Source organism: Mastigoproctus giganteus, chromosome 2 (genome assembly GCF_048544385.1).
Source record: "Mastigoproctus giganteus isolate SK-2022 chromosome 2, ASM4854438v1, whole genome shotgun sequence".
Classification (NCBI taxonomy): domain Eukaryota; kingdom Metazoa; phylum Arthropoda; class Arachnida; order Uropygi; family Thelyphonidae; genus Mastigoproctus; species Mastigoproctus giganteus.
In genome coordinates this window covers 21,298,985-21,315,999 of record NC_143576.1, presented here as the reverse complement: position 1 = coordinate 21,315,999, position 17,015 = coordinate 21,298,985, and the positions used below count along the sequence as shown (strand labels likewise).

General features: G+C 36.3%; 1 protein-coding gene across 1 annotated transcript in view; it reads right to left on the bottom strand.

The window, feature by feature from the left end:
* Positions 1-17,015, bottom strand: part of LOC150089207 (START domain-containing protein 10-like) — an 86,384-nt gene that overhangs the window by 22,777 nt on the left and 46,592 nt on the right. Inside the window, exons 4-5 of the mRNA XM_090390373.1 lie at positions 13,789-13,906; positions 900-952 (exon numbers count right to left, since the gene is read on the bottom strand). Coding sequence (XP_090246499.1) covers positions 900-952; positions 13,789-13,906 — 171 coding nt within the window. The remainder of the gene's footprint in view (positions 1-899; positions 953-13,788; positions 13,907-17,015) is intronic.

The window sequence follows — 17,015 nt, the reverse complement described above, 5'->3', positions numbered from 1 at the left end:
ACAACAATATCAAAAGGTGATATTGTTGTGCTAATATTTTGTACAGCAATATCACCTTTTGCACCCTTAAAGAATGATAGCTGCTCCACAACATCATAAACTTTACTCCTGGCAGGCATGCCCTGATCCTATTCCACGTATTCTTTTTACACAATGTTATCTAAAACATTTTAGAAAAACTACATAAGGGCACAAACCACAGAAAATGGAGCTGCCATCACTAGCTTATACTAAAATAAAAGCCTAACTGCAAAGCAGATTTAGCACATGCTTCTTGATTAGACCAGGGTTCAAGCCCGTCACCACCAAATACAGAGGATGCGGAAAGGTCAGAGAATGACCACCGCATATCCCGGAGCAATATGGCCTTAGTTGCTAATGCTCCTAAAAACCAACTAACAACAACAAAGCAGATTACATGCTTGGCACATGCTCTCCTCTGTGTTAAAAATGAGCAGATTCATATAATGATGACTTTGAAGCCTATCAAAACATCAATATATTTGATAGGTCTGTATTTGAAAACGTGCATGCACGCACACACACACATTCATATTTTTAAAAGATATCACAAACTTCTCTCTGGTTTTATAGTAAACTTCCTATAAAACCATAAAAGATATACAATTTTTAAAAATATTCTGGTAAAGCCAAAAATGTCAGAGTTACATAAATATATTTGTTTGGATTTGAAAAGATCGAATAATTTAAAAAAGCATTTAAGTATTAATCTTCAGATGATTTAGAATAACTTAAATTTATAGGAGAGTGAACAAGAATGTCTTCAATCAAGTCTATTTTAAAGTAGATACATTTTCCTTCTTTCAAAAATGTTAGAATTAGCTAATTTAATACTGCAGCTAAAAAAAAATAAATAAAATAAAATAAATAATACAAACCTTTGGTGCAAACATCTGCGTCAGTTTGTTAACTAACCAAGGAGGTAGTGAACCTAAAAAAAAAAAAAAAAAAGAAGAGAACTTGACTTATATGCTATTAATATCTGAGAAATTAAAAATCTGAGAATAAATGCTAGAAAAGATAAAATTGGAGATATATATATAATCACAAGCAATATAATTAATGCATATATTTTTCAAATAACTGTATTTTAAAATAAAGAGAACTAACTTTATTTCCTTTGCTCAGTCATTTTACATAATTATACATTTTATTTTAACTGATATAGTTCTGTGTGATCAGGTAAGTCTGAATTTCATTTATGAATATCAGCAAGCAGTGGTCTAAAAAATTAAAAAAACCTTAATTAATTTCAAGTTACACAGTTATTATTATTAGCCATATGGTGCAAGAAAGCCTGAGGCTTATGCCGCACCAGCATTACCCTGTGAGAGAGAGAGAGAGAGAGAGAGAGAGAGAGAGAGAGAGAGAGAGAGAGAGAGAGAGAGAGAGAGAGAGGAGAATAAACCAAGAAAGAGAAGAATAATGATATACAGCTCAGGAGCCTGGGTGTGCCAAGCCCATACTCACCAGTTATATGTTTTCCTGTATTTAAAAAATTTTTGAGCCATAAAAACCAGAAATAACAAAACCTATGAAACTGGAAATCCAAATGTTAGAAAATTAAAACACAATAAAGCTATCAAGATTCACATATATGATATGTAAAATAACAGCACACTCCTAAACTTCAATAGAGCTTTTCAGTCACCTTCAGGAAAGGGTGCAAGCATCCTTTTTTTACAATTAAATTTATGCCCCAAGATGCCATCAGCATTTAGTTTACTCAACCCTTTTAAAGACAAACAATTCAATTTCGCCATGCATGTGCCCAATTTCCTAGGTTTTTTCATTATCAATTACCTTGGGTTTGTTGCTACCTAAATGGTATGTTATACCAGGATTGCTGCTACACAAATGAAGTGCCCTGCACTTATTGATGCTAAACCTCAATTGCCTTTCTGTGCCCATTTGCTTGACTTATATCTATCTTCCTAAAGTAACATATCCTGGTTAATTAATTAGCCACCCTGCTCACCTTTATCTTTAATAAACTTAGATATCAAACTCAAAATACCTATATTAATACCATTAATAGCATTAGAATTAGCAAGGGCACATGATGCAAGAAAGCAAGCTTATATAAGCATCAGCCGAAAAAAAAAAAAAAAAAGGAACACTTATTTCACCCATCCCCTTGCTCCAAATGTTGGTCAAGTTCTGCCTTGAATCTATTTAAGCTATCATCTTCTACGACAGATGGAAGTTTGTTCCAGCAATAAACCACCTGCTGGCTAAAGACAAATTTCTGCACATCTATCCTACAACCAACTTATCTCAATTTGAATTTATGCCCTTTCAGGTGATTATTCTGAGCAAGAGGAAGAGTCCCATCAGCATTGAGCATGCTCAAACCATTCAAGGCGTTATACACCTCAATCAGATTACCTCGCAGGTGCCTAGTCTCCAGACACTGTAATTTTCAAAACTTAAGCCTTTCTTTGTAAGAACAACCCTTTGTTCTGTTCACTAATCTTGTTGCCCATCTCTGTACTCGTTCCAACAGCTCTACATCCTTCTAAAAATGAGGCCTCCAGACCTGTATGCAGTACTCAAGATGTGGTCTGACCATTGCCTTATACAAGGGGATAATCACCTCCTTATCCCTGATACAAAAATTGCTGTATATCATTGACAAGACACCAAGAGCTACTCTTGCAGACCATCTGCACTGCTCAGAAAACTTCATATCTGACTGCACAATTACCCCCAGGTCCTTTTTGTTCTCTACCACTGTAGTACTACAGAGTTGATACGTTACTCTGGGGTTACTGCTTCCCATATGTAGTACTTGACATTTGTCAATGTTAAACTTCATTTGCCACATCTCAGCCCATCTGCTCAACTTTTCTAGATCCTGCTGCAGCAGTGTAGTGTCATTAGTGTCATTAACAACCCTGCCAATCTTCGTATCATCTGCAAACTTGGATATTAAGCCTGATATACCATCATCAGTAACATTTATAAATACAGAAAACAACAATGGACCCAACACTGAACCCTGAAGGACTCCACTAATAACATTAGTCCATGAAGAGCAGTGTCCATTGAATACTACTCTGTCTTCTGGCACTCAACCATCCCTTTATCCATAGCAGCAATTTGCCTCCAGCAGCAATTTGCCTTCACACTGCTCCAATTTGTGCAGCAGTCTTCCATGTACAACAGTATCAAAGGCCTTTCTAAGATCCAAATATATGATATCAAAGTTCTTCTTTGCATCCAGTTCCTTTGTGACTACATCATAGTATCCAATCAAATTAATCAGACAAGACTTTCCCTTAACAAACCCATGCTATGTCCGAGTTATAACTGAAGTCTTGTCTAGATGATCCAGCAATGCTTCTTTAACCAGTGCCTCCATTAATTTCCCTGTAACCGAAGTTAAACTAACAGGTCTGTAATTACCTGTCTCCCCCTTTGGTCCTCCTTTGTGGATTGGGGTCACATTTGCATATCTCCAGTTCATGGGTACCTCCCCTGAGTCCAAGGAATTATGGCTTAGGGTTTGCTTACTTCCTTTGCTGCCTCCTTCAATATAACTGGACAGATTCCATCCACCCTAGGTGCCTTTCTTATGTTTGTCTTCAACAATTTCTCCTCCACTTTACTCTCAGTTATTACAAGATTATCTACATTACTGCCAGAGTTGAATACACCTCTGGCATTCCCCTTGCTGAATAACTCCTCATGTGTGAATGTCGATGCAAAATATTCATTTAGTTTGTTAGCTACCTGAGCAGGATCATCAACAGTTGACCCATCAATATCAAGTGGACCAATCTGATTCATCCCCTTCCTTCTAGAGTTTACATAAGTAAAGAACTCTTTGCTGTTTTTCTTGGCATCCCTTGCCAAGGATTTCTCGTAATCTGCCTTCGCCTGCCTAACCTCCTTTATAACTTGATTACAGACCAGCTTATATCTATTGCAGGCTTCTGTGTCATATTAATTTATATGTATCCCATGCATTTTTCTTCTCTGTCATATGTCTAATTAGTTCATCTGACATTCATTTAGGCCTAAATCTCGAACAATATTTCTTTGTTGGTATGAAAAGCCTTGTAGCTTCCAAGATTAATTCTTTGAATGCTTCCCATTTTGAATTTTCTGTTGGTAACATCATCAGTTGGTCCCACCGTATAGAATTTAAATACTGTCTCTGACCACCCTAGTCACCTTTACGAAAGCAAAAACCCTTCCCTCTACCCTTGATGGTAGTTACCTCTTTGAGTAAATCCCATTTCAGCACACTGTGATCACTGCCACCTAGTGGTTGCTTTATTTGCTGATTCTTGATGCATGAAGAATCACTACTGATAATCAGATCAAGAGTATTACTCCCTCTAGTTGCCTCCAGAACATGCTGCTGTAGAAAACAATCATCCAATAAATCCACAAAAGCCCTGCTAGTGTGTGAGTGACCAACCCACAAATTTCAGTTAAAATAACTAAATAACTAATAAAAAAGTTAACTACTGATAATAATACATATTAATCTTGCAACAGCTGAACAGTGTAAATTAACTGATATAATAAATTTTTGACATGGACTATGTTGCTTATTCAACTGTTGCAATGCTAAAGTTCTTGCATGGCCAAGAACTAAAATGGTCTTGGGCAGGACACATAGCTCGAAGACATGATAACAGATGGACTAAGAAAATAACAGAATGGTACCCAAGAGGAGCTAGAAGAAAACCTGGAAGACAAAGGCGGAGATGGATAGATGATATTCATGAGTTTTTGGGTAGTAAATGGATGGCCAGTGCTCAAAACAGAAGGAACTGTAAAGTTGCTGCAGTGGATTGAAAATGGCTGATGATGATGAAGGCTAAAGTTACACATCTCACTGCACTTAAAGTGGTATTAAACTGCATAGCTGCTTACTTTTGCCTTTCAAAAAGTTAGAGATCAAATATGAATCAGGTTAACCCCCCCACACCTGTTTGAAAATTATCCGGTACTCAGCATCACAATGAGGAAGGATTAAAATTCCAAGAGTGACTTGGGATAATTTGTTTATATATCATGCTTCCTTTTGCAAATGTCAGTTCCCAAACCAAGGGCTACCATGCATCAGTTCTTTCTTCTTTTATAACTGCATCTGGTAAGTTCTGACAGAACTGATTGCAGATTAGTATTAGTATTAATAGTAGCAAATGTTGCCAGGAAGCAAGCTTATACAGCAATCGCCAAAAAAAAAAAAAAAAAACAGGATCTGATTCAAAAGTATACTCTGGCAGACAGAAAATGATAAAAAACACATCCTTATTTAATTAATCATTATGACCTTAACCAAATTCCTGAAAAATTCTTCTTCATCTTATTACTGTTCAAGCACTGGCAAGATTTAGGCAAACTATTAAAGCAATCACATCACATACAGTGACGTTTTCAATACAAATAAAGATCAGCTGCAGGATGGTTTTAAATACAGGGAAATTCAAACAGCTGCTTTATAACATAGAGAAGGCTTTTGAGTTGATGAAGCACAGATTGGAGAACAACAACGTGATAGTAAACAGGCGAATTAAGGTCCTGATAATCCCCATGATTTTGAACCTATCACAGCCATCAACGCAATGCAATGGAGAAGTTATGGAATGCTAATTTTCTTGGAGACACCTCTGTTCTTCCTTGTGTAGACTCCCTCATTGACAAAGTGAACTCAGATCAGAAGCATGTCTATGAGTGTACTGTTAGGGCATTGAATAATGGCAGTATTATGCGTCATTCTGTTAGCAGAAAGGGGAAATGGGGAAAAGTGACTTGATACAAACTATCAAGGCCTGATCAAGAAGAATCTACAAAAGAATGTTGCCACCTTTAATATCAATGGTCTTACCATTCACAGGCTGTTACAATTACCAGTTGAACACAGTTACATGTTCAAATACAAGAAACTGTCAGACCAGGCCCTCAAAGTGTTCAGAAGCGAACTACAAAACATTATTCTTTTTATCACTGATGAGGTGTCCATGATTTAACCCTCATGTACATTCATCTTCACAACACAAAATGAAAATGATAGTTGACTTTTCAAGTCACATACAACAGTAAAGTACTTCCTCACTGAACAAAAGAACAATCTTCTCTTGTTTTTGGGCTCACAACCTTTGGCAGAAGAAATGATTATGATTAAATCAGAATCAATCTTCTGATTTAGTAGTAGTAGTGGCATGTGATGCAAGAAAGCAAGTGTATGAGCTTATGCAGCCAAAAAAAAAAAATTACAAAACAATCCCCTCTAAATATTTGTCCAGTTCCTCCATAAATTTATGTAATCTATCAACTTCCACTACGACAGATGGAAGTTTGTTCCAGCAATTAACCATCCACTGGCTAAAGGCAAATTTCCGAACATCTATTGTACATCTGTCCTTCCTCAATTTAAATTTATCCCCCTTAGGTTCGTAATCTGAACAAGTGGACAAATCCCATTCAAGGCCTTATACAGCTCAATCAGATCACCTTGCAGGTGCCTAGTCTCCAGCTGCTGCAATTTGCAGAACTTAAGCCTCTCCTGGTAAAAGGATCCCTTCATTCCCCTCACCAATCTTGTTGCCCTTCTCTGTACATGCTCAAGCAAATCTACATCCTTCCTAAAATGAGGCCTCCAGACCTGCACGCATTTCAAGGAGTGGCCTGACCATTGCCTTATACAGAGGGACAATCACCTCCTTTTCCCTGCTAGCAAAATTCCTGTATATCATTGACAACACCCCATGATCTGCCCTGACAGCCTGTCTGTATTGCTCAGAAAACTTCATATCTGACTGCACAATTACTCCCAGGTCTTTTTCATTTTCTACCACCTTAAGTGTAGTACCACACAGTTGGTATGTTTCTCTGGGGTTACTTCTACCCATATGCAGTACTTTGCATTTTTCAATGTTAAACTTCAGTTGCCACTTCTCAGCCCATCTGCCCAAATTTTCTAGATCCTGTTGCAGTAACACACTGCCATTACTGTCATTAACAACCCTGCCAACCTTTGTATCATCTGCAAACTTCGATACTAAGCCTGATATGCCTTCATCAATATCATTGATAAATATCCAAAACAACAGTGGACTCAACACCGAATCCTGTGGGAATAATAACCTCAATACATGGACAGAGGTACATTGATTGGAGAGCGATGTTTGGATTTTAAAATGTTGGCATAACATTTAAAAGAAACAAGCAAATTGCTTTATTCAAGCCAGAAGAAAGGAACATGAGTGAGGATAACATGCCTAGAATTATCAGCATGCTTGGTCTGTTTAAGATTGCTTTCACCATGATTTTGCTTTTCAAAAGTTCCTTTTCTTGAGTTAATCAATCTGTCTTTCAAATCCTTTGGATAATTAATTCTGAGCTCATCATGCAAGGTTGATGAGACTAGAAAAATTTTAGCAATTCATGCTCTTCATCTGCTCTGTCCACACAGTTTTATTTGTTTTCTTTGGTTTCTCCACTGACATTTACAGAAATCTCTGTTAATTATCACAGATTTAAGAAAAATTCAGAAATTAAGTTAAACCTAATTATATGCACATGTTGAGTAGCACTTGTCATGTACAATTATTGATAAAAAGCTGACTTTACTGATGTGTGTTTTACTCCAATCAGTAACGCACTCTGGCTTTGTGATACTGAAGCATCACCTGGAATCCAACTGTTAACACATAATCTTCATTTCATGCAGTCAGTGCTCCTGTTACTAAAAGGCTGGCGTCTAACTGCATGCATTTATTGAAGAGTGCGGGTTTCTCAATTTGCATTTTGCTTGCTGACAGGTCTAAAGGAAGTTTTAATATCAAAATAAAATTAAAAATATATGTAAAATATATCAATTTTTAATATAAAAAATTGATTTTTCACAGTTGTGTTCGGAAAAGATTGAAAATAAAGGTGACATAAAAAATGTGAACAATTTTTAATTATTTTTGTTGATTTTTCAAATGAAAGCATGTGGATTCATAACCCCACACACTTGGAGGAAGAACACTCTTTTTTGTGAAAATCTTTTATGAAGAGCACTCTGCTTTTGTGAACTGGATTTGGAAATGAGTCGGTGCCACTCACTAGTGATAGGATGTTGTACTTTTTAATTGGTAACTCTAAAAAATGGCTCATGTGGCTAACAAAGGTTGTCACTGTTTTACCAGTCTAGTTACACATATAAACAAAGACAGCCAACATGTACACACATGCTTCAAAATCTTTTTTACTTTGGTGGCATGCATAAGTTGAAATTCTTTAAATCTAATCTTTCCTTTTAGCACTTCTTTTTAGAAAGTACTAAATGTACACTAAATATCCAACAACTTCTGTAGGAAGGTATGCTGCTCCCTTTTCGGTGCCTCCGTAGCCAGGTGGGCAGGAGCAGCAGTGCATAGCACACGCTTCTTGATTAGACCGGGGTTCGAGCCAGTGACCACCAAATACGGAGGATGCGGAAAGGTCAGGGAATGACCACCGCATATCACCGGAGCAATGTGGCCTTAGTTGCTAATGCTCCTAAAAACCAAATAACAACAACAGCTCCCTTTTCAGCACACAAATTAATAAGATGACATGGCCAGACTATTATTTTATTGATTTATTTACTGTGTGATGTGGCATCTTCCAAAACTTTGGCAACACCACTAATCAATTTAGATTATTACAAACCACTCTCCCCCCCTCGCATTGCCCAATTGCAGGGTGAGAGGACATTAAAAAGACAAAAAAGTAAGCAATAACAATAATAAATAGAAAAGAAGAATACACATACATACAGGAGACAATTCAAGGTCCAGGTGTCCAAATCCAGTCCAAGGCCTGCTGAACATAGAATTGCCAGCACAAGGAGCTTGAGCTCCGTAAAATCACAAACTGCACAAGGAGCTGGAGGAGTTCTAGAATCATAAATCAATACAAGAAACTGGAGCTCCCAGCATGTGAATCAATACTCAGAACTGCCTGTGACAATTAAAAATGCTGAACTGCCAAGGGATATCAAAAGAAAACCAAAGATATCAATTATATGGATACAGAAGTGGGAATGAATACCCACTCTGATTCAGAAGCAGAATACTGCATCCTTGCTCACTCCCTCCAAAACAAATTCAGTCATTCTATTCCATCACACAGAACAATCCTGTTAGGTGGGTCGGAAAACTGCTAGCTTGGGGGGAGACAAAGACCAATAGATTGACAGTAGCCACTGGCAGAGGTGAAAGAGATTCTTGCACTGCTTCTATTAGAATGAGCAGAAGCCTGAAAAACAAGATGCATGGTATTTCAGAGACTGCTGGGAATCATTGGGGTACAAATAAACACATAGGTTGTGTTAGGGTAGCTAAGAATAGAAACAGGTGCAGGTATACTTGCGTGTACACCAATGCTAGGAGTTTAGTAAATAAATTTGATGAATTTGAGGTATTGCTCAAAACATCAAAGGCAGATATTGTTAGGATATCAGAGACGTGGTGTCACACAGATATAAGGGATGCAGAACTGCAATTTGGGGAGTACAACGTCTACAGAAAGGATAGACAGGATAGGAAGGGGTTATGCTATTAGTTAAGAAACACATAAAAACCAAGGAAGTGAAGCCAGTCGACATCGCTGGACAGTGCAGTGTTGAGTCAGTTTGGTGTGACATAAGCATTGGGAGATCAAAATTGAGAGTAGGAGTGTGCTATAGGCCTAATGACTCTGATGAGTATAAGGAACTGTACAGGGAAATAGAGTGAGCCAGTAAATCAGAGAGTCTTATAATGGGAGATTTTAATTTCCCAGATATTGACTGGAATTTGGGGGCTGGTTACTCACACACTAGCAGGGCTTTTGTGGATTTATTGGATGATTGTTTTCTACATCAGCATGTTCAGGAGGCAACTAGAAGGAGTAATACTCTTGATTTGATTATCAGCAGTGATTCTTCATGCATTAAGAATCTGCAGATAAATGAACCACTAGGTGGCAGTGATCACAGTGTGCTGAAGTGGGATTTACTCAAAGAGGTAACTACCATTAGGGGTAAAGGGAAGGGTTATTGCTTCCGTAAAGGCGACTACGATGGACTGAGACAGTATTTAAATTCTATACAGTGGGACCAACTGATGATGTTACCAACAGCAAATTCAAAATGGGAAGCATTCAAAGAATTTATCTTGGAAGCTACTAGGCTTTACATACCAACTAAGAAATATTGTTCAAGGTTTAGGCCAAAATGGATGTCAGATGAACTAATGAGGCATATGGCAGAGAAGAAAAATGCATGGGATACTTACAAATTAACACATGACACAGAAGCCTATGATAGATACAAGTTGATATGCAACCAAGTTACAAAGGAGGTTAGGCAGGCGAAGGCAGATTACGAGAAATCCTTGGCAAGGGATGCAAAGAAAAACAGCAAACAGTTCTTTACTTATGTAAACTCTAGAAGGAAGGGGATGAATCAGATTGGTCCACTTGATATTGATGGGTCAAGTGTAGATGATCCTGCTCAGGTAGCTAACAAACTAAATGAATATTTTGCATCGACATTCACACATGAGGAGTTATTCAGCGAGGGGAATGCCAGAGGTGTATTCAACTCTAGCAGTAAGCTACAGAATCTTGAAATAACTGGGAGTAAAGTGGAGGAGAAACTGTTGAAGATAAACACAAGAAAGGCACCTGGGGTGGATGGGATCTATCCAGTTATATTAAAGGAGGCAGCAAAGGAAGTAAGCAAACCCTTAGCCATAATTATGAGAGCTTCCTTGGACTCAGGAGAGGTACCCATAGACTGGAAATGTGCAAATGTGACCCCAATTCACAAAGGAGGATCAAAGGCTGACACAAGTAATTATAGACCTGTGAGCTTAACTTCTGTTCCAGGAAAATTAATGGAGGCACTGGTTAAAGAAGCACTGCAGGATCATTTAGACAAGACTTCAGTTATAGCTCAGACACAGCATGGTTTTGTTAAGGGGAAGTCTTGCCTGACCAACTTGATTGGATACTATGATGCAGTCACAAAAGAACTGGATGCAGGGAATAACTTTGATATTATATACTTGGATCTTAGAAAGGCTTTTGATACTGTTGCACATGGAAGACTGCTACACAAATTGGAGCAGTGTGACATTGGAGGCAAATTGCTGCTATGGATAAAGGGGTGGTTGAGGGGGAGAAGACAGAGAGTGGTAATCAATCGTGGACTAATGTTATTAGTGGAGTCCCTCAGGGCTCAGTGTGGGGTCCATTATTATTTTCTGTATTTATAAATGATATTGATGATGGTATATCAAGCTTAATGTCCAAGTTTGCAGACGATACAAAGGTTGGCAGGGTTGTCAAGGACACTACTGACACTATGCTGCTGCAACAGGATCTGGAAAGGTTGAGCAGATGGGCTGAGAGGTGGCAAATGAAGTTTAACATTGACAAATGTAAAGTACTACACATGGGAAACAGCAACCCCAGAGCAACGTATCAACTCTGTGGTACTACACTGACAGTGGTAGAGAATGAAAGGGACTTGGGGGTGGTTGTGCAGGCAGATAAGAAGTTCTCTGAGCAGTGTAGACGGGCTGCAAGAGTAGCTCATGGAGTATTGTCAATGATATACAGGAATTTTTCCAGCAGGGATAAGGAGGTGATTATTCCATTGTATAAGGCAATGGTCAGGCCACACCTAGAGTACTGTATACAGGTCTGGAGGCCTCATTTCAAGAAGGATGTAGAGCTGCTGGAACGAGTACAGAGAAGGGCAACAAGATTAGTGAATGGAACAAAGGGGTGCTCTTACGAAGAAAGGCTTAAGTTTTGCAAATTACAGTGTCTGGAGACTAGGCACCAGCGAGGTGATCTGATAGAGGTGTATAAAGCCTTGAATGGTTTAAGCATGCTCAATGCTGATGGGATTCTTCCTCTAGCTCAGAAAAATCACCTGAGAGGGCATAAATTCAAATTGAGGAAAGACAGATGTAGGATAGACGTGCAGAAAATTGCCTTTAGCCAGCGGGTGGTTGGTTGGTGGAACAGACTTCCATCCCTTGTGGTGGAGGTTGATAGCCTAAATAAGTTTAAGGCTCAGCTGGACAGGTATTTTGAACGAACAGAGGGGTGAAGTGGAAGTGGGTTTTTTTTTTTTTTTTTTTTTGGCTGATGCTGCATAAGCTTGCTTTCTTGCATCAAATGCTTCTACTAATGCTAATGCTAATATGAGACCTTATAAGCTGTGTAAGCTAGCCTTGTTATTGATGACACACACACACACCTTCCATATTTATATTCACAGCTGAGTTCTACAGCACCTGTATATCTCAAGAGTCTGATTTACAGTGATGCCATACCCCACCATGAGAGACCCCCCCCCCAGTTTTCTCAAAGGATATACCTATCCTGCCAGTCTTTCTGGCAGGAGAAGGTCTATCCTTTGCAGTCCCCTGAGCATAACTCCTGACTCCAGCAATCCAAATTCTTAGAATTATAACCAAACACTACACTGTTCTATGCTGCACTACCAATCCCAAGCTTCCAGGCACAGAAGCATCCTATGAAATACCACAGTGACAAAGTCTTGGAAAGAAGGCCAGCCTAATACCACAAAGTGCTCAATCTCCTCTTTTAATATACCCTTGCTATTCCATGTTTAGGTCTACCATAACAGGCATAGCATTAACATTAAGTTCCAGATAACCTTTTTAAAGGAATCCCACATCCTTTTAGGTTGTTCTGAAGACGATACCCAACACTATACTCTGTAGTCACCTTTCAATGGAGTGAGATACTTTCAATTTGATATTTTCATTACATAATATCACCACAAAGGGATATACCTTGGAATCACTTTGGTTAGAGCCATCTGTAGCAATGCAGAATAGCCCATTTTTCAGCACTATCACTACTTCTTTCCTTCTCTCTCTGTGCAATTTCATTAACAATACCTGATGTTTTCATTCTTTTATGAATGGTTTTTTTTTTGCCATTTCACTATTGGGAAACATATCTGAACAGCATAATCACTGAACAACTAATAGGAAGAATATGTTCTATATCAAAAGATGCAAGTAAACACTCAGCACATGTGATATCATCATTATTACAAAATGCTACACTATTTTGCATTTATTTTGATGCACTGTGTGCTGTCCAGATACTTACTGCTTTACAAATGTCCGATTACATCACATTTCCTGCTACTTGAAATTGAAAAATCACATCTACATAAGTACAAAAGGCAAAGGTTTTACCATTTTAGATTTTACAATACATGAAAAATCTTCCATATATGTATTCTGAAATTATACATCTTTTTCTTTGGCATCTTACTAAAAAATATTATTAATTGGCTTTAACACATAAATATAGTATGAAATTATTGTATATTACAGAGAGCAATGCTGTTATACCTGCTGCCCAATTCATTAATAAAAATAAGCCAAAATTAACAACTTTTTTTTTAAATTCTAATTTTAAAGTAAATTTACTATTTTGTATGAAAAGAAAAAAGACAGAAAAACTGATATTCTGTGAAAATAAAAAGACAGAGAAAAACTCAATTTTTGCAAACACATGGAGTTGGTTTATCACCATTGGTTTATTACAACAGATGGAGAAAGGGTCAAATCAAGTAAAAAAGATGGATTCTCTGTTGCAAATCCAGAGAACTGGAAATTATGAGACTCACAAAACCTGTTATAAAAGAAAGAAAAAAGAGAAAGAATTGTGCAATAAATAATGATACACTGCAAAGGATGATGGTACAGACTTTATTTATACAAAACAGATATTTACCTTTTGGATCACTTTGAGTTATGTAGCTTAATTCACAACCTCGCTGTCCTGTTGGCCGAACAATAAAACCTGTAAGGTAAGAGACTGCTCGAACAAATCCCTTTTTTGGTGGAACAGACTAAGGATGAAAAGGTTAAGAAGGATTGAGGTTTTAATCCCAATTAATTAATTAATAAATGGATCTGAATAACTGAATTTTAATACTAAAACTGAGTTTACAGATTTCACAAATTAATTAAAAAAACATGCTAGCTTTATAATTGTTTATTAAAATAAATATAAAAATGTATTTATTTATTATTATTTTAAAAGACAATTTACAGTTTTTTCTTTTAAATTTTCTTTATAAATACATTAAAATCCCTTTATAAAAAACTATTTTAACAAAAATATATTTAGATTCCAGTCAACTTTCCATACAAAAGCACTGTTAATAAACAGTGCTTTTGTATGGTCCCACACTCTGGCAGTTCTGTGAAAATAAATTGCCAGAGTGTGAGACCACAGAATTGTCCAGGATACCAGTGTATGACTTGGTAGTGATGGTTCTTGACACTACAACCATCTGAGTCTGAACTGAAAGAAGCTGCCATACACCATGGTTAGGTTAGGTTATGTTAGCCTCCTGGCCTACTCTGAACTTCACTGTAAACACACTACACTTTCATACATAAAATTTCCCATACATTCTTCACATCACACTCAACCTTCAGATTTGAAAACTGTAACATAACTCGTCGCTCTACAGGATTCTTTCCATTCTTTCATGGTCCAAGAATTATGGGCTAGCATAACATGTGTAAACAATGGCAACTGTTGCATAATGCAGAACAGCTCTGCCATGAAAACTGTACAGTGCAGCTCCCTGCAGACTACAAATACAATTACTCCTCTGGACATCTGGAGCTTCAATTTAACATCTCCAAGGACACTGCTTGGCTTACTGTCACTACTTCCTCCATGGATCAGTGATTCCTACCTACCTATCAGGTTTTTTTTGGCATACCTAACCATTTGCATACATACATTTGTTCTTCCAGCTTTTCACTACATCAGCTACAAGTGACTTTTGAACTGAGGCTGTGTAGTCAACCAATCTCAGATAGATACAATAAACAAACTATTCCCAAAACTGACTATAAACAACAACTATACTTAAATGCTTAAGTATGAATATTGTCTATATACCAATTTTTAACTTTAATTCACTAAGTTAATTGGCATATAAAAGGTGTATTCTTAATTCTGATTTACTGAAAATGTTTACTTAAATGAACAGCTGAATATATTGCAAGCTTCAAATTAAAAATGTAATTTAAAGATAAAAATGAATGATTTGAAAATTAATACTGTATGGATAAGGTAGTCCCTAATTATAAGAATGTACTAATTATATTTTTGTTGCTTTTTGGCCTTTCACCTCTCTTCTACTACTACGGACAAGAATAGAAAGGCAGTTCCTGATACATGGTCAAGTGTAGTCCTCTGATGAAATACCTGATCATGTATCAATATTTGTTTCAGCTGACATCAGATTCTGCACATTTGCCTTACCTCTATTCGACCTTTATATAATATGTTTCCCCCCCCCATATCTGATGACAGCTGTACCACTTTTTATTTTATTTTATTTTTATTTGTGTTTTATTTGTATTTTACTGTACTAATTTTACTTTACAGTTCACCCACCTTCTATTGGCTTTATAATTCAGCCCATAATTTTCTTAATTCATCATAACTTTTAGAATATTAGTGTTCTTTCACATATCTACTACACTTCCTTTTCCACTATCCTTGCCCTTTTAGTTACTGGCACTTTGTGTAATTTTCACTTCTATTTATGCATACTTTATTCAATATATTAATACAAATTTATATATACTCTTGCATCCTTTAATGCTGCTTTGCAGTTTTAGGCACATCTGTCATACCTGATTTATTAATCTTTCATTAACTGAAAACCTTTTTCATCCACTGTAACTTTAAAAAAAAAAATTATGTTTAATATATATATATATATATATAGAAAGAGAGAGAGAGAGAGAGAGAGAGAGAGAGAGAGAGAGATGGGGAGAGAGAGAGAGAGAGATGGGGAGAGAGAGAGAGAGAGAGAGAGAGAGAGAGAGAGAGAGAGAGAGAGATGGGGGGAGAGAGAGAGAGAGAGAGAGAAAAGAAACTTAAAAGTATACAGAACAAGAGTAATAAATATTATACAGTTGCAATTAAACCCAATGACTATTAGAAAATGTAAACTATACAGTTTTATTAAGTGTTCTGTAAAGTTACGATCTTAATAATTAACTGTTATAATCTTAGTAATTAATTGATAAGGAGATTACTATACTTGCTTTTCACTTCCATTAAATACAAAAAAAATATTTCCATTAAATACAGAAAAAGAAAAAAAAATCAATAATTTAAGAAAAAAAAATTGGATGTACTTGAAATGTAATGCACTGTGTACATTAACTAATTTGTTTATTACTATTATCACTTGTTATTTTCAATTAATCAAAAAATATTTATTCTTTAGAAAACTAAAATAAAAACAAAAACATATATATAAAATATAGTCTGTTAATCCTGTCAATTTTTCCATTGAGTGAGAAAACTGTTATGCATTCAAAGTTTTAAACGTACATAAGCATATATTCCCGATTACCTACTAAAAAATTATAAAATATATGAAAATATTATAAAATTATAAAATATACCAAATACCACTAAAAAATTATAAAATATATGTATATATTAGATATCATTCTTCAATTCCATTTTCAAATTTTTTTTAAATGTGTTTCAAATTTGGCCTGTTTTACAGTATGTGAAATGTGATACCTATTTATCTTGTTTTCTGCTGATTAGCATCCATCTTGACTGAATATCGTGCTTCATTTCCACATCTTCATTTATGTAAAAGCAATAAGATATCTTTCAAAAACAACAGACATATGAAACTGCAGATGTTTACTTAACTGGGATAGGAAAGGCAAGTAATCTTGAAATTCAAACAAACATATAATTTAAAATTTCATAGCAATGTTGGCACCTATTAATTCCCATGCTTCTCTTCATGCAAATGAAAAAGAGTTACATAAATGATGGGATGGCACCTGACAGGTGCTTGTGTTTAATTATTCTACAAAAACTGTAACAAAAAACTTCAGAAAATGATGCAGTAAAAGTATGACTACATTTAGGATGCTAGAAATAATTTCAGATTTTTT